The sequence below is a fragment of the Chlorocebus sabaeus genome, chromosome 3, assembly GCF_047675955.1.
Source record: "Chlorocebus sabaeus isolate Y175 chromosome 3, mChlSab1.0.hap1, whole genome shotgun sequence".
Lineage (NCBI taxonomy): Eukaryota > Metazoa > Chordata > Mammalia > Primates > Cercopithecidae > Chlorocebus > Chlorocebus sabaeus.
Window position 1 is genome coordinate 92,892,395 of NC_132906.1, and position 24,418 is coordinate 92,916,812.

General features: G+C 51.6%; 1 protein-coding gene across 1 annotated transcript; it reads left to right on the forward strand.

The window, feature by feature from the left end:
• Positions 1 to 1,923: 1,923 nt before the first annotated feature.
• TEX29 (testis expressed 29) lies at positions 1,924 to 24,418 on the forward strand. The gene is made up of 5 exons (XM_007960925.3): positions 1,924 to 2,522; positions 9,293 to 9,403; positions 21,595 to 21,664; positions 22,876 to 23,051; positions 24,254 to 24,418. The coding sequence occupies exons 1-5, from the start codon at positions 2,465 to 2,467 to the stop codon at positions 24,292 to 24,294; spliced, it is 456 nt and encodes a 151-aa protein (XP_007959116.1). The 5' UTR covers positions 1,924 to 2,464; the 3' UTR covers positions 24,295 to 24,418.

The window sequence follows — 24,418 nt, forward strand, 5'->3', positions numbered from 1 at the left end:
CTTTGTCCTCACCCTCCTTTAACCTGGGCAGGGCTGGTCCCAAGGGGGAGGTCACAGGGCTGGTGACGTGGGGGCCAGAGCCCTGCCTCTATCTCATTGTGCGCAGGAGGAGGGACCCGAGACCCCCCTCAGGCTGCACCCCAGAGCCTGTGATGCCTGGGCCACGGGCTCCATACCTCTGGGGCTGACCGCCTCCTGCGCCCCCGCCCCCGGCTGCAGCTGCCCTTCATTCTCAGGATCCTCTCTCCTTCCTGCACCCTTGGCCCTGCAGTCTGGCCCGTCCCCTGGGGCGCCCCTTCCTCTGGCCTGGAGGTGGGGCCCCCCCAACTCCAATTCCATCTCCACGCAGCCCAGTTCCTTGATCCCTGCTTCGGGCAACCTCAGCTGCCTGTTCCCAGGGCAGAGCCTTGACTTCCTCCTCATCCAGAATAGAGCATGCATTGCCCCCTCACCCTCAGGACCCCCACTCTGATCGTGGCTTTGTCTCCAGCTCGCTCTGTCCACCAGGGGCTTAGCGTCCCACGTCCTCTGCTCTCCCCGGGATGTCCTCATGCTCTTTCCCAACTTAGAGTCCATCAGCACCCCACTCAAATCCAGCCTCAGCCCACTTAAATCCAGCACCCCAGTCCTGCCTCGGTGGCCGCCGGGTGTGACAGGTGGCAGGTCACCCAGCAGCACCCTGGCACCTGGCCCCTTAGTCACACCTCTGCCCTTGCTCTAGTGGGTGCCAGCTCTGGCTGGACAGCCCCACTCCACTCACCCTCCTGACAGCACCGACCCCTCCTCCACTTCACTCCCTGAAGCTCCCCCGTTTTCGCGGGCTCACCTGGCCACCCCCACACGGCACCCACTGCCTCCACATAGCCCTCTAGCCTCTGCAGCACCACAGCTGCCGGGCCCCGGGCTGTCCCCTGCTCCTGTCACTGGCCCCGGGCTACTTCTCCAATTGCTGCTCCCCAGGGTGCTCCGGCACCTGCTGGTGGCTTTCACTACCAGCTGCTGGTGTCCTCGTCCACCAAGCCCTCACCCTGAGCCCCCTCCTGGGCGTGTCCCCTGGACGTCTCTGTCCACCTGACGCCCACAGCACCAGCCTCCAGTCCCCCAACAGCATCCTGGGCTCACCATTGACTGTTCCTTCTCTTGCTCTCCACATCCAAGCTGTCCGCCACTCTTATTAATTGATTGGTTGATTGACACAGTGTCTCCCTGTGTTCCCCAGGCTGGGCTGCAGTGGTGCAATCACAGCTCCCTGCAACCTTGATCTCCCAGTCTCAAGCAATCCTCCCGCCTTGCCCTACCAAGATTCTGGGATTACAGGTGCACACCACTATGCACAGCCCACTCCTTCAACTCAAACAACAAAAAGCAGCAGCCCCCTCCGGCAGCCGCCTGCCTTCCTCCTCACCAGTATCCCATCCTTCCTGCTCACTCACCTCCCGACAGCCGTTTCCAGCACGGCAGAGTGATGCTGTGAAAATGATTCCATTTCCCTGCACAAAATCTGCTAGTAACTCCCTGCTTTGCTCAGAATAAAGGCCACCATCTTCACTATGACCCACGTGGTTCCATGCCCTGCCCTCCTGCGGCATCCGGGTTCCTTGTGTCTCTCAAGTCGCCACACCAGCCTCCACCCAGGACCTCTTCGTGCTCCCTCGTCAACCCCAGACACACCTTCCTCCCTGGAGGCCGCCTGCCCACACCGTGGCAAGGGGCAACCCCTGCCCTGATGGACCTGGCCTATGGCCCGGGTCTGGTCTGAGGCAGCTACCTCACTCTGTCCCCTCCCTAGGAGGGAAGGGATTTGGTTTTGTTCTCTGCTGCACCCAGTGCTGGCTGGCAGAGAGGGGTGTCCCAGGAAGGACCAGGACACAAAGGAAGGGAGGGTCAGGACTCAAGCGCCTGTACCCACAAACTTGGTGGGCCAGGGGCGGGGGTGTCCCGCAGGGAAGGTGGGACTCAGCCCGTGGTGTCCCCAGCAGCGTCTTGCCCCTGGAACTCCCTCCCTACATCTGTTCATCCGAGAGGCCTTGGTCCTTGATGCAGCCAGTGTTCAGGTGGACACTGCATGGCTCCGAGGGCCTGTGTGACGCCCACGTGACCTCACGGGGCTGTGTGATGTCAGCGCGGGCGGGGTGGGGTGTGCCCAGCCTGGTCCCACAGCCCACAGTGAGCGGCAGTCGGTTGTTTAACCTAAAAGGTGTTTCCCACGTGGAGTGGGACTGAGAGGCCCGGGTGGCTGCGGGGACCCGCCTGGGACGCGGGGCGCAGGTGAGTCGACGAACGCCCCCTCCTGGCGCGAGCCGCCCGCGCCCCGGACGTCCCGGACCCCGCCCGCGCGGACCGCCCCGTGCGCCGGGTGTGCTCGGCCCCGTCTGACCGCCCCGTGCGCCGGGTGTGCTCGGCCCCGTCTGACCGCCCCGTGCGCCGGGTGTGCTCTGCCCGTCACCTGCCCGTGGCCGCGGCAATGAAATATGTGCCGGAAGTGAAGAAGCCGCCGCCGCACCTCCTGAAGCAATTCACAGGTGAGGAGGGAAGGCGCGCGGTGCGGGCGGCGCTGGGAGGAGCCGTTTCAGCCCCTGGCGCGCACGGGGGTCCTGGTCCCAGGCCTGGTTAGGAGGGAAAGGCAGAAAAATGCGTGTTCAGAAAATAACCTGGGGAAACGCCGTGAAGTCTTCATTTTTGAAAATTGTATTACAAAGTACACCCGAATCGGAGGTTTTCTAGCTGAAGAAGCGCATTGAACTATTTCCAGGGGGTTTACGGGCCAAAGGCATTCCGTCCATGAGGTGCTGAAGATCCACTTCAACTAACTTCGTAACTTTTATTGTAGGAGTGACTTTTTTGTTAAGGAAAAATATTTATCAGCAATGAAGAAGCTCCCCCTTCCCTTTCCCCACCCAGGCGACTGACCCAAAGGCAGACACTCACCACTGGGGCTGGAAGGAACCCCCAGTGTGGGATGTGACTTATCCCACATGTGCTGTTAGTGTGCATAGATTGGGGGGGAGGTGACAGTCACTTACAGTCAGGAAGAGGAAGATTCTGGAAGTTCGCGCCTCCCCAGGAGAGGTGGGAGATGCCACCTTCTGTGGCTCAGGTTTACCTGCTACTTGAACGTTTTTTTCTCAATTGAGCTTGTATTCATGAGATGCTTTTATTATAATAATAATTAAAAAAAAAGAAAAAAAAAGAAAATTGGTCGGGTGTGGTGGCCTGTAGTCCCAGCACTTTGGGAGGCCAAGGCGGGTGGATCACCTGAGGTCAGGAGTTCCAGACCAGCCTGGCCAACGTGGCGAAACCCTGTCTCTACTAAAAATACAAAAATTAGCCAGGCATGGTGGCAGGTTGCCTGTAATCCCAGCTACTCGGAAGGCTGAGGCAGGAGAATCACTTGAACCTGGGAGGCAGAGGTTGCAGTGAGCTGAGATTGTGCCACTGCACTCCAGCCTGGGCGACAAAGCGAGACTCCATCTCAAAAACAAACAAACAAACCGAGAAAATGGAAGAAAAAGAAAACAAAGTAGGTTATTTGTGGTTGTTACCTCTGTTGGGAAGGTAGGCTAGGGAGCGCCTCTCAGGCTGGCCAAGATGCTGGCAGCCGCTGAGCCCCTGCCCATAGCAGCACCCGGCCCTGCAGCTCTCAAAGGGAGAGGGCAGCCCAGGTGCCAGGAATGTGTGGCATCTGCCAGCCTGTGAGGCTTTCCAAGGCCACCCGGCCACCAGGCTTTGTCACACCCGGGGGGCAGCTGCCTCTTTGGACAGGAAGAGGGGTGTCCACAAGAGGGGTCTTTGCAGTTCCTGATCCAGATGCACCCAGGGCAGAGTGGGAGGCCTGCGCCTGGGGCCCCTGAGGGAGCGGATGTTCTTGTGGCCGGCTGGGGTGGCCCCTCCCATCTTCTGGCAAGATGGCCCCGTGGCCAGGGCAAGCACAGGGGGAGAAAGCGGTCCCTCTTTCAGGCCCTTGGGGGTCACCCTCCTGGTCTCTGCTTCAGGGCTGCAAGCATTGCAGCTGTTGTGGGTATAAGCGGCTGCTCCTGGGCCTGGCTACCCCGTCTCTGAGGGGCTGCCAGGGGCTGCTGGAGGCTGATGCCCCTTCTCAGGGAGCATGGGGCTGGTGGGGGTCATCTCAGGTGTGCCAGGTCACCCAAGGCACAGCCCAAGCTGACCCTGGGCTGGAGTCCTCTCACCTTGCCATGGCCATGCCCAGGCCCCAGCATCTGGCATCTGCATGTGACACTCCTGTGTGCTCCCCACACAGCCTGTCCTCGTGACTGAAGGACACATGCAGGGTTAATAAAAGGATGCATGCAGGTTAATGCAGGATAAGTGTTGTCCTTATCATCCTTTGCAGACTGTGGCGTGGCTGTTTTGTGACTGTTTCTGTTCCTTTAGGGGTGTAGGGAAGCTGTGAAATGACAAGGCCGGCGTTGTCCTGGCCTGAAGCTGGCTCAGATGTCTGCGCCACTGGTGGCCTCAGCGGGCAGGTGGGGAGCTGGAACCTTTAGCTACAGTGGCCGGCCATGGCCCTGCTGCTCAGGCCCTCTCTGCCGCCCACCCCTGGGTCTGAGCCCAAGAAGCAGCCTAGAGGAATTCCTCCTGTCCTTCTCTGCACAACTTTGCAGATGCGGAAGAGGCTCTGTGGTCGGGTGCAGTGCAGACTCTGGCCTCCAAGCCCACCCGTTCCACAGCCTCTCCCCGTGTGGCTGCAGAGCCCTTCGTGCCTCCCCTTCCCTGCAGCCCTGCTGGGCTTCCCCATGTCCACACTCGCTCATCCTGGACAGGAGGCAGCTGGGCCTCCAGACAGCCCCATAGCAGGTGAGGGCCTGAGGCTGGCTCCCAGGGCACCATGTTCACATGGCCCTGGACAGCGGGCGACCTGGGGGTGAAGGAGTGGAAATGAGGATGGGAGGATGACACGCGGCCCCTGGGGAAGAGGTGTGTGCGGGACCGCTCATCCCTGGCCAGAGGCTTTGCCTTACTGGGGTGATGCAGCCTCAGCTGCTGTCAACTGCTGCCTAAAGATTAATGTCAACTCCCTCCCTAAATAGTTTCCGCGAAAGCACTTTTAAACTGTGATACACTTTCCACACCAGTGTGTGTTCTCCTCTGAGTGACTTTTATGAAAGAGTGGGGACTCGAAGCCACTGGCTTCTCCTCAGGAGTCTGTGGACATATTTGGACTCTCTGTGTCCAAATCCCGGGGATCCGTGGCCCTGCACACCCCAGATCCCCATCCATGGTTCACACGCGCTCCAGGCAGGAACTGCTGGACACATGAGCCTCTGCACACACCACGCCCGAACCTGCTGTGATCCCTGCCCAGCTTCCTCCTCCTCCTCCTCCTCCTCACCTCTCCTTCCGTGTTCTGATGCTCAAACTCTGGGAGAACTGGCGTCTTCTGTCCTAAGATAACTTGATATGCAGCTTCAAGCTCGGTGTCAAGAAAATGGGTCTCCAGTTTCAGAGATTTTTACGTTGTTTATGACATCTGCTGTGAAGACACATGCAGCCAGACTCCCGGTGGTGTCACAGCTTGCAGACAGAAAGGGGTGTGCAGGCCAGGCCCACTGAAGGTCCTGGGTGCTGGTGGCAGTCGTGACTGCAGGCATGTCTCTGGAGCTCCCACGCCACATTTCCTGTCACCACTGTACTCAGAATCTTCTCTTTTCTTCCTGCCTGGACTGTCTTTGGAAACCTGTCTGTGGTCGGGTCTTGCTGTCCGTGGCCACGCTGCCAGGAACCCTGAGCTGGGACATTCTACTGGGTCACCGGGCAGTGTGGCTTGGAGGTGTTCCCTGGAGGCCAGCCTGATGCCTGCCTTTCTAGGGGAGCAGCTCCCAGCAGGGAGGCTGAGCCTCAGGAGTGCTGGAAGCCTCCATGGTGCCATGAGGTCACGGCTGCTGAGTCTGCCGGCTGCTTCTCCAGGAGGCAACCATGGTCTGTCCCCTGCTAACCAACTGTCTCTTTGGGAAACCAGGGGGCAGAGGGACTTTGATGGGGAGTTAGATCGAGGACCTGGGGCTGCCCTGAGAGTCTCTGGACTTGGCTCCTTCCCTAGGAAGAATTCCTGCAAGTGTACATTTCACAGAGAGAGGGGAAGGGAGGCGGATGGAGCACAGGAAGTAGAAACGCCACGGAATTGTCAGCCACATTTAAAATGGCGATGCCTGCCTCCCTGGATCATCAGCCACGTTACAAATGATGACGCCTTGCTGCCTGGGTTGGCAAGCCCTGGCCTCAGACCTGCACCTCTCTGGGCACCACACCCCTCCTGAACCTTCCTCTCCTGCTGCCGAAGTAGCAAAATGCGGAGTGAAAAGACTTTCCACGGCCTTAGAGAAACAACAGAACATTGACCGCTGTGCTGGCGTGGGCGCGTTAGAAGCCCCAGGTGGTGGCCGGTGGGAAGTGGGATGAGCGAGGGAGTGAATGGCAGCCCCACTGTCCCTGGGGAGCGGTGACTTTCCCGGGCTTGCTCTCCATGCAGATGGGGTGACGGGACAGACTCGTGGGACGAGCTTTGAAACCTCACTCCGTGGGCCCCCATCTCACCTGGCCCCCCTGAGCCAGGATGGCTTCTCCCAGGAAGCACTCTGCTCACTTTAGATTGATCGATTTAACCCCGGTCTCATTTCAGTAGATCAGGAGGAATGGGGTTGCCCTGCCAGCCTGAGGCAGTGCCTCCCGGTCCCACAGCCCGGCCCAGCCGATGGCTCCTTTCCTCCTTCCCAGCCGCGCTGTCATGACTCTGGGAGAGCACGGGGAGAGAGCCAGGCAGTGAGCCCCACGCTTAAGTTGCCCTGGCTATGGTGCGGGGGGCGTGGAGGGCCTGCTGGAGACACCACTGCTGGTGCCAGTGGCTGGGCGTCCAGTACCTGTGCAGTGGGCGAGCTGCCAGTGATGTTTCTAGAGGGAGCAGGGAGCTGCATCAGCCCTGGTGACCCCCCACCGCGTGGAGAGCTCACCTCGGCCCTTCGGCAACTGTGTCAGCCCTGCCGACCCCCCAACATGTAGAAAGCCCACCTTGGTCCCCTTGGTGGCTGCGACCTGGTCCCTGCCCCAAAAGCCTCACCTTACTCCAACCTCGAAGCCTGTTATGGGTTGTGGAGGAGGGTGGAGGGCCAGGCTAGGAACGGAAATGTGTGAGAGGCTTTTCAGGGGCTAGTGGATTTTAAAAATGCATGGTGACGTCGCGGAGGTGCATGTGGGAAAATAACGGTGGGTGTGGAGGGAAAATGGGATGTGGGGAGGAGGCAGGGAGGACTGACCGGACTTGACAGCTGGCGGTCAGATGCGATGGGGACCGAATTTTTAAAATGAGAATAATGTATGAACGTTTGTGGAGTGATATTGAGGAAAACAAATCACTTTATGAATAAAAATAATGCTTTGTTCAGTGGCATATTTCCTGCCCAGGCTGTTTGCTGAAATTAAACATCCGCCGTCACCGCAAGTCTTTAGAAACCTTTGTTCTCTTGGCTTTGTGAGCAGACGTCTCTGTACTGCTGGGGCTTCTCCTCCCACGTCTGGGGACGGTGGGGAGGGTGCTGGGCACCGTGGTGAGAGCAGGACCCTGAAGCCAGAGGTCACTGTGGATCCTGGCTCCGCTGCATCCAAGCTTGTGGGATCTTGGGTTTCATCTAGATCTTCCCAGATGGGGTGTAAGGGCCTTCGGGCATCACAAGCTGGGCACTGGCTGGTGTCTGATGGGGTGGAAGAGCCTGCAGTATCCTGAGCCTGGCGCTGGCGGGTGTTTGGTGGGGTGGAGGAGACAGTGGGCAGCGCGAGCCTGGCACTGGCGGGCATTTGGTGGGGTGGAGGAGACTGTGGGCGACGCGAGCCTGGCACTGGCAGGTGTTTGCTGTGCCATTGCTGTCATCATCCGCGTCAGAAAGCGGAGGCAGTGGTGGACTCTGAATTCTCCGGGAGCTGCCGGTGGGTGGTGTCTGTGAGGTTCTGGTACTGTGTCCATCCTGGAATTGCACCCCAGGAAAAAGGCCGTTGTACCTGGACGCCCTGGGAGCAAAGCCCTCCTAGTCACCCGCTGTAGACACATGGGCTGCTGCATAGAGCGTGGGGACCATCTGTCCAGCCACAGCCCGAGACCAGTCACCCATCGCAGGCCCCTCTGAGCCTGGCTCTGTAGGACCTCCCTGCTGCTGTGGGGCCTCTCCCGGCCTCCCCCGACTGCTCCCCACGTGGGAGGTCAGCACAAACCACACGCAGCCACCCCATGCAACTGAGGGAGGATAGGGTGGCAGCAGCCGGTGACTTTGGCCTGCCCTGTGCACTCTACCTTAGCAGGTGGGGCATCGCCTCAGCAGGGCTCCCGTGTCCAGGACGCTTCTGACAGAGGGCGAGGGCTGCAGCCGCGGCTTTTGCAAACCTGGAATGGGGGTGTCTTGGGAAGGAGAACCTGAAAGACTAAATCAACCCCAAGGACCACAAATGAGGTTCCTCAAGGGTCAGGAAGGCTGGGCAGCTCCCCTCTTGGCCCCTGTCCCGGAGGAACAATTTACAGAGGTGCCAGGGAAGGTCCCCAGTGGCTTGGGTGCAGCCTTGGCCTGGGGCACGGAGCCCGGCTTTGTGGGACTGCAGTCCACCTGGCAAAGGTCTCTGTGGGCACCCTGAGCCCTCACCTGCAGGAACCCCCTTCATCATCCAGCCCAGTCCCTCAGTGGCCCACGGCCGATGAAGGGAGCCGCATCCCTCGGGGCTGAACATGTGTGAGGCTGCTGAACTCCGCTGGAAAGGGTCGTCTGCCAGGAGTAGTCCCCGCCCTGCTTCCTTTGCCCCCCAGGGCGCGCCGCACACTCATTGTCTCCCCTTTGGGTCAAAACCGGCATTAAACTTTCTGTCCTTTTGATTCAAGTTTTAAAATTCTGAAATAATCCTCAGCCCATGCTGCTAATTCTAACTCCCATACGCTTAAGTGTGAAATAATTACACGTTGCTCCCGAACTCCCAAGTACCCATTGTGTGAGCCCGGCGCCTTCTGTGGGCTCTGTCGTGCGCCGTGCCTGGCGCTGCTGCTCGGAAACGTATTATCTCCTAATCGTTAGAGGGCCCTGTATTATTCTGTGTAATTAACTTGACATTATTTTGCTCAGAAATTTAATTCATTCTGGATCTTAGTTTCAAATAAAGATTTGCATGATGCATAATTTAGAAAATAACAAAACCACAACACAAACCCACAGCTGCTGCCCACACCGCTTCCCAGGTTCTTTAGCGGAGAGCGGGGTGGCTTTGTCTTCGGGGGTGACACATGTGTGTGTCTGTGCTTTTGCAGTGTGTGACATTCCTCTGCATGACATTTGTGACTACAACGTCTCCAGGGACCGATGCAAGGAGCTCGGGTGCTGCTTCTACAAAGGCGTCTGCTACGAGAAAGCAGTTCCCAGTGAGTAGCCATCCCGGCCACCCTGCGGCGGAAGCCGAGGGAGCTGGTGACCGTGCTGACCGCCGCCCTGCCTGTCTCCCTTCCCCGGGGTCTCTGTTTGCTGGAAACACCTTTGTATTGTTCTCTGGCCACACTCTTCTGCTCCGTCTTAGTGGGGGCAGTAGACTCTGAGTGGGGTCTGAGCTGGAGGGCCTGTGAGTGTGAAGTAAGCCACCAGAGGAGTTCCATTCCCAGATGGGCTGGGCAGGGCATGGACGGGGATGGATGGAGACCCCCTTGGTGGAGGAATTTGGCCGTTCTGGGTGGTTGCAGAGGCTGGATTTGAGGAAATAATGCTGCAGAAATATGTGGTGCTGGCAGGGCCCCGGGCCAGTGGCCAGCTGTGGGGTGAGCCCATCAGGGTGGAGTGGACCTTGTCCACCACGGGCTCTGTGAGGACAGCAGAGACGCTTGGCCCTGACTGGGGACTCTGTGGGCTGCTTCAACGTTGGACTAGAAGCCAGACCACACATGAAGATCTGCTGGTAGCCCCTCAAGCCCCTCAAGCAGCACGGGGGTGAAATGAGGACAACAGACACCCAGTGTGTGGGGCGTGGGGGCTGGAGGCGCTGCCACTCCCCATCCCCATGAAGGCTTCCGGAGGGAGGTGCGCCCTTCAGGGGACCGTGGCTAGTTGTAAAATGTGTTCGAAGGGAGGTGAGAGGAAGTTAAGAAACCAGGATGGCGTGCGCGTGAAGGGCGTTGGGCCCCACCTCCTCGGCATATTCTCACCTGTGGGCACGCTGGCCTTCTGCGCTGCTGAGGTCTTCTCATTTCCAAACTCCCATCAAGGCCCACGGGAAGCTTCCTGTGTTTCCTTGTCCTGTGGAGGCCCCTCTTGGAAATGAGGGTAAAGGGGCTCTTTGTGCTGCGTGGGGAGGGGCGGACAGCAGCATAGAGGGGATCGGCCTGCACAGCGCGCCCTTGGGAGGGAATAGTGCAGCCCTTGACGATGGAGATGCTGGATGTGGCCGATGATCTCTCGCGGCTTTAGGCTTCCTTGGAGATGAGTTCCAAACCCTCCCTGTCCTAGGCCACTCTCTTCTCCACCCCCAGCACCCCAAAGTGAGTAAAGGCCCCTGACTTTGTGCAGCTCAGGGCCATTTCTTCTTCCTTTTACTTCTTTCTCCCGCATTTCCCGCTAGACTGAGTCCTCAGAGACCAGGCACCAGGTCCTCTTCATTCCCTGTACCTAGTAGGGCTTAGAAAGTTAGGAAACGTTAGTGACTGATGGGAATGAGTGACTGATGGAGATTTCTGAGTAGTGCCCTGCTGATGGAACCAAGCATGAGCTCGGCTGCTCACCGCTTGCAAAACCCATAACAAATGAAGGGAGAGTGACTTTATTTCCAAAGCTAGCAGTGGGGAAGTGGCTGACTTGCGCTTGCAACTTTAGGCTGGGGAGAGGGGCTTAAAAAGAGGAACTCAGAATGGGAGGCACGTGGAGGGGTGCTACTCGAGGTCTGAGGGTCTCGTTCTGGTGGCTGTCTCAAGCCGTGGCCCACCTGGAGCGTGGGGTGGCGTCATCTTGATGGCTGGTTGTAGACTCACCACCTTCAGGGGATCTCTGGCATTTTGCAGCTGGGTCTCTATGCTTGGTCTATCTCAAGATGAGCCCCTAGAACGTGTAAGTAAGCCCATAATTAAATACCAGCACATAGTTAGATAAATGTGCATGGGGCTAGGGGGTGCGTGGTGAGAAAGGGAGACCGTGGTGTTGAAAGTACATTTCAAGGTTATATTTTAAGACTAAGGAGAACAAAAGTTTTCTGCAGTAAGCTTTCTGCATCATGAGACTAGGGGAACAAAAGAAAAAGGAAAAAAATTTTAAAATTCATTTTCAGGCTAGACCATTTGGTTACATGGGGACTGCCCAGTCCCACAGACATAAAGCTTTAAGCCAGCTCTTCTGAGATGAAAGGGATATTCTGGGCACAAAATCAGTCAAGAAAGAAAGTGCTGACGGGATTCTGGCTTGCTCCAGGGAGGATGTCTGTCCTGCTTCGTGGTGAAGATTTGGCACCTCATCAAAACAAGATGAATTTTGGCTCCTCAGAGGCAAACAAGAGGTCACAATGGATACCACTGATAGTTGGGAAGGTTTTCTGAGGACGACAGCTCTTGCAGACCCTGGCTTTAGAGACTCAGGACCAGACCCCTTGCTGTCCCAGCCTCCACTTCCAGGAGCCTCTGGGATTCCCGGGATCCCACACCTTCCTCTGACTCCAGATAAAATCAGTTGGAAATTGCTTCATTTATTATTTTTACTAAGATACTATACCATAAAATTCACCTTTTAAAGTATACAATTCAGTGGCTTTTAGTATACTCACAGTGGTGCGGTCATCGCCATTAACTCCAGAACACTTGCACCACGCCAGAAAGAGGCCTCATGCCCATCAGCAGTCACGTCCCATCCTTCCCTCTCTCTGGCCCCTGGCAGCTACTCATCTCTCTATGGACTTCCGTATTATGGACATTTCGTATAAATGGAACCACGTGACTTGTGGTTCTTTCACTTACATAGTTCTCAAGGTTCATTCATGTTTTAGCAGCTATCAGTACTTCATTTCTCTTTATCGTTGAGTAATTGTCCACTGTATAGAGGTGCCGCATTTTGTTGACCCATCTATCAGTTTATAGACATTTGGATTGTTTCCACTTTTTAGCTATTACAAATGATGCTTCTCTGAACATTTGTATATAGGTTTTTGTGCAGACATGGTTTTTATTCTCTTGGGTATATTCCTAGGAGTGGAATTGCTGGATCGTATACTAACTCTATGCTTAAATTTTTAAGGAACTTCCCAACTGTTTTGCAAGGTGGCTAGACCATTTTCCAGGCCAATCAGCAGCATATGAGAGTTCCAGTTTCTCCACATTCTCACCAACATTTGGTGTTGCCTTTTATTTATAGCCATTGTAATGGATGTGAAGTTGTATCTCATTGTGGTTTTGATTCGTATTATTCTAATGAATAATGATGTTCACCATCATTGCATTTTTTTGGGGGGGGGGCTATTTGGATATCTTCTCTGGAAGAAAAGTCTATTCAAGTCCTTTGTCCGGTTTTAAATTGGGTTGTCTTTTTATTATGGAGTTGTATGAGCTCTTTATGTGTTCTGGATATTAAACTCTTATTAGAAATATGACTTGCAAATACTTTCTATTATTCTCTTATGTATTTTATTTTTATTGAGTTTCTGTCCATTTTCACCATTTTTCCTTTTGTTGCTTGTGCTTTGGTGTCACATCTAAGAAACCACTGCCTAATCCAAGGCTGCAAAGATTTATACCTGTAATATCTTCTAGGAGTTTTATACTTATAAGTCTTACATTTCGGTCTTTCGATCCTTTTTGAGTTAACTTTTGTATCTGGTGCAAAGAAGGTTTCCAACTTCATTATTTTGCATATGGATATTCAGTTGTCCCAGCATCATCTGTTGAGAAGATTCTTTTTTCCCCATTAAATTGACACCGTTATTGAGAATCAGTTTCCCATAAAAGTGAGTTTACTTCCAGATTCTCAATTCTATTCTGTTCATCTATATGTCTGTCCTTAGCCAGTACCAGTTTTGATTACTGTAGCTTTGCAGTAAATTTTGAAATCAGAATTTGTGAGTGCTTCAACTTTGTTCTTCTTTTTCAAGATTATTTTGGCGATTATGGGTCCCTCGTATTTCCATACCAAATTTAGCTTGTCAGTTTCTACAGAAAAGAGGTCCTTTGGCAATTTGATTGAGGTTTTGTTGAATCTGTATATAATTTGGGAAGTATTACCATCTGAACACGATATTAAGTGTTCTGGTCCATGAACAGGAGTAGTCTATTTATTTCAGTCTTTAATTTTTTTCAATATTTTATAGTTTTCAGGGTACTGATCTTGAGCTTCTTTAATTAAATTTATTCCAAAGTATTTTATTCTTTTTAATGTTATAAATTGAATTGTTTTCTTCATTTTCAGGTTGTCTATTGCCAGCATATAGAAATGTAATTGATTTTTGTGTGCTGATTTTGTATATGGCAACCTTGTTGAACTTGCTTACTCTATTAGTTTTCTGGTTGATTCCTTAGGATTTTTTGCATACAAGATCATGGCATCTGAAAATATAGTTTTACTTCTTTTTTCCTAATCTGAATGCCTTTTAGTTCATTTTCTTGCCTAGTTTCTGACTAAAACTTCCAGTACAATGATGAATAGAATTAGGAAGGGCAGAAGCTTTGTCTTTTTCCTGATCTTAAGGAGAAACTTCCAGTGTTTCACCATTAAATACAGTGGTGACTGTGGGTTTTACTAGATGCCATGTATCTATTAATAGTAAATGGAAGAAACAACTTGGAAACACACAAGTTGAGAAAGCTCCCTCCACTTCCTGCTTTGTTGAGTATTTTTGTCATGAAAGGGTGTTGGATTTTTTTTTTCAAATTCTTTTTCTGCATCTATTGAGCACCTTAATGGTGACTTTTATTACTTCACGTGAATTTGACTTACTGTCTACTCTTCTTTCATTTCATCCTAAAGGACTCCCTTTGGTATTTCTTATAAAGAAATTTTGCCAGTGATGAATATCCTGACTTTGTTTATCTGGAATGTCTTAATTTACCCTTCATTTTTGAAGCATAGAGTTGCTGTATATAAAATTGCTGGTTGATAGGCTTCCTGACAGCCCTTTGAATGTTTTTTTCTCATTGCCTTCTGGCCTGCATGGTTTCTGATGAGAAACTGCTGTAAATCTTAAGCCTCCTTTGTATATAATGTGTCACTTCTCTCATGCTGTTTTCAAGATTCTTTGTCTTTTGCAGTTTGCCAGGGGTCTGGGTGTGGATCTCTCTGAGTTTATCCTACTCAGAGTTCACTGAGCTTCTTGGATGTGTAGATTAATGTTAACCAAACTTAAGAAGTTTTTACCATTATTTCTTCAAATATTCTTTCTGTTCTTTTATCTTTCTTCTCTCCCTCTGGACTTGTATTACGTGTATTTGGTAGACTTTATGGTATCCCACAGACCTCTAAGGCTGTATTGATTTTTCTTGGTTATATTTTCTTTCTGTTACTTAAACTGGATAATCTCATTGACCTATCTTCAAGTTTACCGATTCTTTTGCCTGCTCAAATCTGCTGTTGAGCATCTCCAGTGAATTTTCATTTCTATTATTGTACTCTCAACTCTATAATGTCTTTTGGTCTTTTCTTAATAATGTCTATATTTCTATTGATATTTTCTATTTGATGAATGCATTAGTCATTTTTACACTGCTATAAAGAACTACCTAAGACTGGGTAATTTATAAAGGAAAGAGGTTTAATTGACTCACAGTTCTGCATGGCTGGGGAGGCCTCAGGAAACTTACAATCATGCCAGAAGGCAAAGGGGAGGCCAGACATGTCTTACGTGGCAGCATGGTTGTGGGGAGGTAACTGCCAAACACTTTTCAACCATCAGATCTCGTGAGAACTCACTCACTATCATGAGACTATCATGGAGTAAACTGCCCCCATGAGCCAACCACCTCCAACCAGGTCCCTCCCTTGACATGTGAGGATTACAATTCGAGATGAGATTTGAGTGGGTCACGGAGCCAAATCATATCAATGAAATATTATTCTTATACTTTTATTTAGTTCTTTAGACATGATTTCTTCTAGTTCTTTGAATATGCTTAAAATATTTGATTTACAGTCTTTGTCAAGTAAGTCCAACGTCTGTGCTTCCTCAGTGATGATTTCTATTAATGGCATTTTAAATGTGTATGGCCATACTTTCTCATTTCTTTGTATGTTTAACATTTTTCTTTCTTGAAAATAGGACATTTTAGGTAAGATAATATAGCACCTTTGAGAATCGGGTTATTTCACCTCCCCAGGTTTTATTGTTGCTGCTGTTTGTTGTCATGGTTGTTTGATGACTTTCCTGAATTAAATCAGTAAAGTCTTCATTCTTTATGGTGTGTGACCACTAAAAACTCTTCTTGAGTAGCTACTAGTTAACTAATGACCAGACAAAAATTTTCTTAGATGCCTGGAAACACAAGCCTCTCAGACTTTGCAGAGGAGTTCTGTGTGCATGCTGAGGCGCACCTTCAACAAACTCAGAATATTTCTAGCTCTGCCTTAGCCTTCACTTCCTGCTTATGCAGATCCTTAAGTCAGCCAGAGGTGAGGTCCCGGGGCCACCATAGGTCTTTCCTTGCAAAGCCCACAGCACTGGACGTGTCCATGACCCTCTAGATTCCCAGGAATGTGTCAGAGCATTTCAAAGCTCTCTGTGCACATCTCATTTCCCAGATTTTCATGTTAAGCTTGTTGGTTAGCCTCTTGTTTTCCCCCAACTGCTACCTACCACTTTAGCCAGTAAAAATGATGTTCAATTGCTTCTGATTATTTATAACAAATGCCTGGGGAAAAAGCTGTTCTCACTGAATTAGCTCAGATCAAATAAAGATGATATTCCAAGGAAGCACCAGACAGATCAAATCATGACAACTCTCTGGCAATGGGGCTTTGAAGGAACTCCCACCCTATTCTGCCCCGGGAAGGAACTCCCACCCTGTTCTGCCCCCTGCAGTGGCTGCCAGGCTGCTGGATTTACCATGATTACAGGCTGCTGATTTTCAAGCTACCATGGAGCTGGAGGGTGGGCAGGAGAGATGGGAACAAGGCTAGATAAAATGCCCAAGCTTGCTCTTTTACTGAGATTCAGCTGTTTGCCTCAAATAAACAGATTTCCACAAGCTTTTGGTTAATTTCCAGACTTCTGAAAAACTTTTATCTGATGATTTGTACCAGTGTTCTCATTGTTTTTATGGGGGAAGAAATTGGCGGGGGGCAGGGGTCCTTGCTTTGCCATTTTTGCTGATATCACCTTGAAAGTTAACTATGGGCTTTACTGAAGCCCTAGTCCAGTTGTACGTAACCAGTTAATGAGAGTTACAACAACAGGTAGCGCTTTTTCCTGAAGGAGTCCGTTATCCTTCACCTGACTCACCTGTCTCATTGGAAAACCCATGCCCTTTAGCCAGAATCTTACTTGAGAGATCTTTTTGGGTTCCAGGCCTTCCAGTGTGGAACAGCCTCTCATACAGCTTCATTCCAGCAGCTCGTCCTCTGGGGCATGTGGCAGTGCTCCTGAAGCCAAGCTCATGGCAGTGGGTGCTGACTTGGCCGTGATTTGCTGCACTGGCACTTGTCATCGTTTTGTTTTTGTTTTGTGAAATTGGGGCTTGCTGCTCACATTGCATATGCAGAGAGCAGCAGATGCTCACAGTCGCACTCAGTTCATTTCCATCATAGAGTTGGACTTCTTACAGAACTCCAGATTCCAAGGCGCTTACACCACTTAGTTTTTCTGAGAAGTTTACCATTTAAGTCTCCTAAAAGTGGCAAACATTAGCATCCAAAAGGTATTTAAGTTTATTCTTTCAGTCTTCTCCATATAATAATTAATGATCCCAATTTCCTCACATCCCAATGAAGCAGAGATCCAACCGTGTAAAGTGGTGTAAATGCATCACTCCAGGAATATCACAGCTAGGAAGGGAACGCACGTCCAAGCTGCTACTGCTGCTGCTTTTGCCATCTCTCCCATCCTCTGAGCACCTTTTCATCAGTACCGTGCAGGTGCTGGCCTGCTTGTAAATGTTGGCATGTATGTCGCACATGGCTTAAGTTAGAACAATCGCCGCATGCCTGTCATCCATTTTTGAAGTGAGTCTTAATCCCTATAGCAGACTCATGACTGGTGTTACAAGGAACCCAGAAGAGAACACAGGCCCTCAAGAATGTTTTTGACTTGGAGAGGGCTCACTGTTTTGCAAGGGAGTATATCATTTTTGCATGGAAGCAGCCATTAAGTTCTTTCCATCATTCTAACTTTAATAGCTGTGTTGTGTGGCTGTGCTTTTTTTGACTCTTGACTTCTTTCGGGCCTGTAGGAAGAGCCTGGGCAGTGGGCCCTGCCTTGGGGCTCTCACTGTGCCCTCACATTACTTTTCATTTCTTTGACAGCTTTCTCATTCAAAATGACGAATGAACCTTTGTACTGTGCAAGTTGTAGTATTCAGTGACAGGGTATTATGAGCTCTTTGTGCACATAATTCCATGTTATGAAAACCTTTCACCAACTTCTTAAATTGGCTGGTTTGAAGTGCACATTGTGTTATGGCATAATCTGTATTATTAAGAATATGAATTGGGGAATTAGCATTAGATCTTTCAGAAAGAATTGGGAATTCAAAGAGAAAGACATGCCTTCATTCTTCAGTCTTGATTTAGGGTATGTTATTTAACATGTCATTTCTCCTAAGTATCTGACTTCAGTTTCTTCATGGGACTTGCTGAGATGATTTCAAAACTTTTGTTTAACTATATTTTGGGAACATTTACCAGGACGTTTCTTAAAGACAGTAATCCTTTCTTCAATTGCTGCTGTTTCTGAAAGATAAACCAGACTTTGTGGTTCATGATAAGCCAAAGACATGGTCTGTAATAAATAGTGTTGCTAGACAGACACTGTACAGAGCACATCATTGAGGCTGAGTTTCCATCTTTAGGAGCTTGGCATCAATGACGAAGAACGTGAGCACATATGAAGATATGGGAGATATACTGACAGTGGAATACTAAAACACTGACTACATATGTGTGTCTCTTCAACAAGACTTCACTCATATAATTTTGAATTTATTCCATGAGCTAAGACACAAAGTCATACTAAGGAATAAAACATTTCCTGGAGTTCAGGAATTTCAGGGTTACCTTCTTGCCTCATGAACGCTCTTAATTCACCCTTTCACTTTATTTGTGCATTTCGATTCAATCAGTTCTGTTTGTTGAACAGCATTTAAGTGCAGATTCTCTGGGCAATCTCTAGGCTACCTCTCAGATCCATCCTCTATTGCTGTGTGACAAATTACCCCAAAACGTTGTGGCTTAAAGCAACTTAGAGGTTTTGCTGGATGGTTGGGTTTGAGTGTCTCGTGAGATTGTGGTCAAGATGCCAAGTGAGGCTGCAGTCACCTGAAGTCTTGCTGTCTCAGATGACTCACTTTGCTAGAAGTTGGTACCAGATGTTACAGGAAGATGACTCACTTTGCTGGAAGTTGGTACCAGATGTTACAGGAAGATGACTCACTTTGCTGGAAGTTGGTACCAGATGTTGTAGGAGGCCTCTTCTCCTTGCCATGAGGGCTGCAGTCTTTCCCAGAGCAGTGGCCCAAGAGAGATCAGGGCAGAAGCGCAATGTCTTCTTCACCTGGCCTCGGGGGTTAGACTCTGGCATCTCCTTTGGCTCCAGGGATCAGCACTGTTCAGTGTGGGAACATCTATCTAGGGTATAAATACCAGGAGGTGAGAATCCGGAGGCCATCCTGGAAGCTGGTTATGGTAGCCCCGGATATTTGGAGGTGAGTCTGCCCCACCGTTTCCCCTCCTCAGGTAAGCAAGTTTCCACGGGACAGTCCTCATTTAAAGAAATAAGCCAGTTGATTGGGAGAACCTTCGACACACGGTTTCCCAGTGTGCTCCTCGGTACGTGCACATGCCTGTTATCTGACAGCTTGCAACCCCAAGCCTCACTCCTTTCCTCCAGCCTCTCCGTGAGAAATTCTCATTGAGCGCCCATTGTGTACTTCACCGTTCCTTACTGAGGTCACCTCGGTATGAGGAAAATTGAAGATCTGGGTTACCCTCACGAGCTGGCTTCAACCCCCTCTCAGTTTTCTGACTTCAGTCCCCATGGAAAGAATCCTGGGCACCTCACCCATTGCTGGTGGCCCTGCGTTGAGTCCAGAGAGTACGGATCCCATCGGAAGCTGGCTCGTGTGCCCAGGAGGCTGCTTTCTCTGCACCTGTGGCCTCGCTTCTGGGGCAGATTGAATTGGGTACACCCAATGCATATGTTGAAGTTCAGATCCCTGGTACCTGTGAATGTGACCTGATTTAGAAAAAGGGTCTTTGCAGGTGTAATTAGGTAAGATGAGATCACAATGGAGTCGAGTGAGCCCTCCATCCAAAATGACTGGTGTCCTTGTAAAGAGAAGAGACACAGAGACAGAGGAACACAGAGGAAAGACAGCCATGTGACAATAGGGGCAGAGACTGCTGTGATGCTAGAAAGAGGCCAGGGAGGACCCTTCCCAGGAGCCTTTGAAAAGAACACGGCCCAGCAGAAACTTTGTTCTTGGACTTCTGGCCTCCAGAACCGTGAGATGATCCATTTCTATTGTTTTAAGTCCCCCATTGCATGGTACTTTCTTACAGCATCCTTGGCAAACTCACACACCATCCAGGAAAATTACATCTGATGGTGGTGTTACTGCTTCACGACTCTTGGGAGCGGTTTAGCAGGAGGGGGAGGTGCAGGAATTGAGGGAAATCATGTCACCTGCACTAGGCATTTGCAAGTCAGCCAGTTTCTTTGAGAGAGTAAGAAAGCAATTAGAGAAAAGACTAATATTGATAATAATAACAACAATAAGAAGTACTGTGTATATGTGATTAGTCAAGCACTTACAAACTTTACTTGCATTCATTAAAAATTTCCTTACATCAACCCGATGGAAGGAACGTAGAAGAACAAACAGTAGATGAGGATATTATTTGACCAAGGACTCTGAGAGGAGTGATGCCCATGTACAAGTATTAGGACTTGAGGGGGCCAAGTCCTGAACCAATGAGCCAACGGAGATCCAGATATCAGCCTTCGGTGCTGGGTAGTGCTGTGCCCCGCAGGCCTCTTGCACAGACAGGGCCCTGCCTGCTAAGCAGTGGGCAGTCCCCCAGAAAGAGGCTCAGGAGGGGGCTGAGCAGTTCCTCCTCCCAGTTACCCCTGCCTTGCAGAGGCTGGGAGTACACTCACGCAGGGAAACCCAGGGTGGTGGGGCTGCCCCTCACGGCCACCTAGGGAGGCTCGACTTTTGCTGAGGGTGGGTTGGAGAAGGCACTGGAAACTTGGGGATTGCAGGAGACTCTTTTTTTTTTTTTTTTTGGGGGGGGGGATGGAGTCTCGCTCTGTCCCCCAGGCTGGAGTACAGTGCGCGATCTCGGCTCACTGCAAGCTCCGCCTCCCGGGTTCATGCCGTTCTCCTGCCTCAGCCTCCCGAGTAGCTGGGACCACAGGTGCCGCCACCACGCCTGGCTAATTTTTTGTATTTTTAGTAGAGATGGGGTTTCATGGTGTTAGCCAGGATGGTCTCGATCTCCTGACCTTGTGATCTGCCCGTCTCGGCCTCCCAAAGTGCTGGGATGACAGTGCTGGGATTACAATGAGCCACCGCGCCCGGCCAAACAGGAGCCTCTTTTAATACAAAGAAGCCCAGTCAAGACCACTGGGATTTGTCTATGATCCAATAAGTGTTTTCTTTGTATTCAGTGTAGGGGAGAAATTGACTTGGGCATTGAGGAGCCATTTCCAGGGAGCAGGAACAGAGGGGCCGGTGCCATCTGTCTCTCAATGCACCCCCAGGGGTCAGGAGCCAGCGCCATCTGTCCATGCACCCCCGGGGGTCAGGAGCCAGCGCCATCTGTCCACGCACCTCCGGGGGTCAGGAGCCAGCGCCATCTCTCAATGCACCCCCAGGGGTCAGGAGCCTGCGCCATCTCTCAATGCACCCCCAGGGGTCAGGAGCCAGTGCCATCTGTCCATGCCCCTCAGGGGGTCAGGAGCCAGCGCCATCTCTCAATGCACCCCCAGGGGTCAGGAGCCAGCACCATCTGTCCATGCCCCTCCGGGGGTCAGGAGCCAGCGCCATCTCTCAATGCACCCCCAGGGGTCAGGAGCCCGCGCCATCTCTCAATGTACCCCCAGGGGTCAGGAGCCAGCACCATCTGTCCATGCCCCTCCGGGGGTCAGGAGCCAGCACCATCTCTTCACACCCTCCCGGGGGTCAGGGCGGTCACAAGGTGTCTTCTGGGTGGCACTGACCACCACCTGGAGCTGCCTTTCACAGGGAGCCCTCATCTGCCTGCAGGGGCCTTTGGAGATGTCCACAGAGCTGTCTCCAGGAGATGCTGGGGAGGGTGGGCAAGGAGGGCTGACCATGGGCAGCAGTGCCGGGAGGGCCCGCACCCCACTCTGGGAGGGTTGCCTTTTCTTCTTCTTCTTCCTTTTCTATTTACCTGGATCGAAATGACTTCGAATCCCACCATTTTTCAGTTTACGTCCACGTGTTCTCCGCCTTGATTGTGATCGTCGCTGGGGCCTTCGTCATCACCATCATCTACAGGTTGGTCCCTTTGTTCTTCATCAGGAGGGTGGGGAGGAGGGGGCTCGCGTCTCCTGGCCACAGCCTCCCGCCCGACTGGGCTCCTTTGGGCTTGGTGCTGCTGGGGTAACTGAGAACAGCTCTCTGTGAGCCTGGGAACGGGAACTGGCCAGGCAGGGAGGGCCCCACTGATCTTCTCCAGAGTGCTTCTTGATGACAATCCTAACCCACATTTAGTGAGCACCTAAGACTCTAAGCGCTTTGCTCAGCCTATTCAGCCGTCGCAGCCCCTGACGATGTAAGTGCTCTTCCTGTCCCCAGATTGGGATGATTGACGCAGTATCGAGGGGGTCCCAAGGCTGATGGATGGGGCAGTGCGGCTCTAACTCAGACTCCCAGTTGTCTCAGAGCCCCTGAAGCCAAGGCTGCCTGCACTTCTTGGCCTGTGGCCTTCGTCCTTATTGCAGGGTGTCAGGGTTTGGAGACATCTCAGAGATGAGTCTACTCCCTCTCATTTTAATGGTGAGGAAATGCAGACCTTGGGGGCTAAGGCAGCAGGTGGCTGTCCCCAGGGCAGGGCTGGAATCCAGCATCTCACGCCCCGGCCAGTCACCTTTGCCATGAGCCCACTCTGTGATGTGCGTACAAGCCCCTGAGATTATTCCAGTCTCTTTGTCCGGGAATGAGTAAAGCCATTTTCCTACCATGAGTGGTGCTATATGCTGTCTTATGTGTGTTAATCATGAGGATGAACCGGCAGTAGCCTGCAGTGCCACACACACCTTCCCCCGCCCAGAGCTGTTTTTGGGAGTTTAGCTGCCTCATACAATCATCTGTTTGGAACCTGCACGAGAAACTAAAATGAGGCTGGATGTGGTGGCTCATGCTTGTAATCTCCCAGCACTCTGGGAGGCTGAGGTGGGAGGATCACTTGAGCCCAGGAGGTGGAGGCTGCAGTGAGTCGTGTTTGTGCCATTGCACTCCATCCTGGATGACAGAGCAAAACTGTCTCAAACAAACAAATAAATAAATAATAAAAATAAAAAAATAAAGAGAGAGAGAGAGAGAAACGAAAATGAGAGCTATTACATCAAAGCACTTACCTTACAAAATAAGTATACATGATCAGGAACCTGTGTTTTCAGAGGGATGTCCTGGCAGGCAGGAGGGGGGACCTGGAGAGTTTTCCATCTGTAACTTCCCTGACTGTGATAAAACCCTCTTCCCATTAGAGTCGTTCAGGAGAGCAGGAGACAAAGGGCCATCCCTACGGATGTCACGCTGCCACACAAGTCCAGCAAAAAGGCGAAGGTGGCCTCATCCAGCAGCAAATTAGAGCTGAAGCCTCCGAGTCCTGGGCCTCCGAGTGCTCGGCCCTCAATGAAGAGTGATGTGGACAAGGATGATGGTGAGAAGCTTCTGGAATGATCCTCAGCCTAAGGTTGAGGGTGTGGTTCTGTTCCCTCGGGAGACCTTCCCTGGAAAGGGCTCGGCATCTACACAGGCCCTTCAACCTCAGCGATCAGTGTTGCAGTTTGTTCAAAATTTGAATGTACCCAACACTGTAGGTTCAGGTTTGCAGATTTCCCTCTGTGAGTGTTGTCCTCCCCCTTCCCGTCCCCTGCTGCCTCTCTGTCATTTCACCCTCTGGCGGGGCCCTCAGTGTTAGTGCGGGAGGCTCCCAGGGAGGGGGCGAGAGTCCCAAAGAACCTGCGCATTTGATCAGGTGACTTCCTGCAGGGAGGCTGCCAGGTTGCTGTGGGTACTCTCTGTGCACCCTGGCCGCATGGTGGTCATGGTTGTGAGGGGAGGCTGCAGGGCTGCCGTGGGTACTCTCTGTGGCGCCCTGGCCGTGTGGTGGTCGGGGTTGTGAGGGGAGGCTGCAGGGCTGCCGTGGGTACTCTCTGTGGCGCCCTGGCCGTGTGGTGGTCGGGGTTGTGAGGGGAGGCTGCAGGGCTGCCGTGGGTACTCTGTGCACCCTGGCTGCGTGGTGGTCATGGTTGGAGAGGTGGATGATCACTCTATGCCTGCCTCGGTTTCCAGGAAGGAAAGTTGCTCGTGTGTTGGTTTGCCTGCTTTGAGGGCCCTGGGAGGTTGCTGGTTGCTTTTCCTAGATCAGCACCCTGCCAGGTTAGAGAAAGAAACATCTCAAATGGTAATCCTTATCTTCGGAGATGTTTGCACAGGAATACGAATGGCCTGGACTTATCCATTGTTACCAAGTAGACTTGGCTTTACAGGGACCATCAGGAAAAGCAGGAGGCAGGGTAAGAGGGCGACCCACACTTGATTTCAGGTCTGGAATGCCTGGCCCCTAACCGAGGCTGCGTCTGTGCGAATGAGGTTTTCCTGCAGGACAGGTATTTGCCTGGTTAAGGGAGCCTCGAGATGATGTGGGAGGAAGAGTGTTTTACTGTCTTTAAAAGATGCTTCTTCCCTGGAATGCACGGAGGAACACGGGGCAGCATAGGGCCATCCCCCAAACTGGCTTTTGAGTCAATCATTGCCAGTTGGACACCTTGTAGATGGGTTCAAAGACCCTGATGAAATCTTTTTGGGACTGCTGAATATTCCATTTGAAAAAACAATTCTTCTTTTCTAAAAATCTAGTAACAGTGACAATAGCAGAAACCGAAGAAACTGAGGACTGACTGAAACGCATGAAGAAGTGGAGATTGGCAGAATTATCCAAATGGAATGGTACAGCAGGTGCACTGTTAACAGTGTGGTGGAATGACCACCCAATGAGAAAAAAATAAAGGTATTTTGAAAATT

Bases quoted from the DNA above. Each gene is read 5' to 3' on its own strand.
- TEX29 (XM_007960925.3), top strand. From the start codon at position 2,465: ATGAAATATGTGCCGGAAGTGAAGAAGCCGCCGCCGCACCTCCTGAAG. The intron at 2,523-9,292 runs GTGAGGAGGGAA...GTGCTTTTGCAG, and splicing joins CCTCCTGAAGCAATTCACAG to TGTGTGACATTCCTCTGCAT. The intron at 23,052-24,253 runs GTGAGAAGCTTC...CTAAAAATCTAG, and splicing joins TGATGTGGACAAGGATGATG to TAACAGTGACAATAGCAGAA.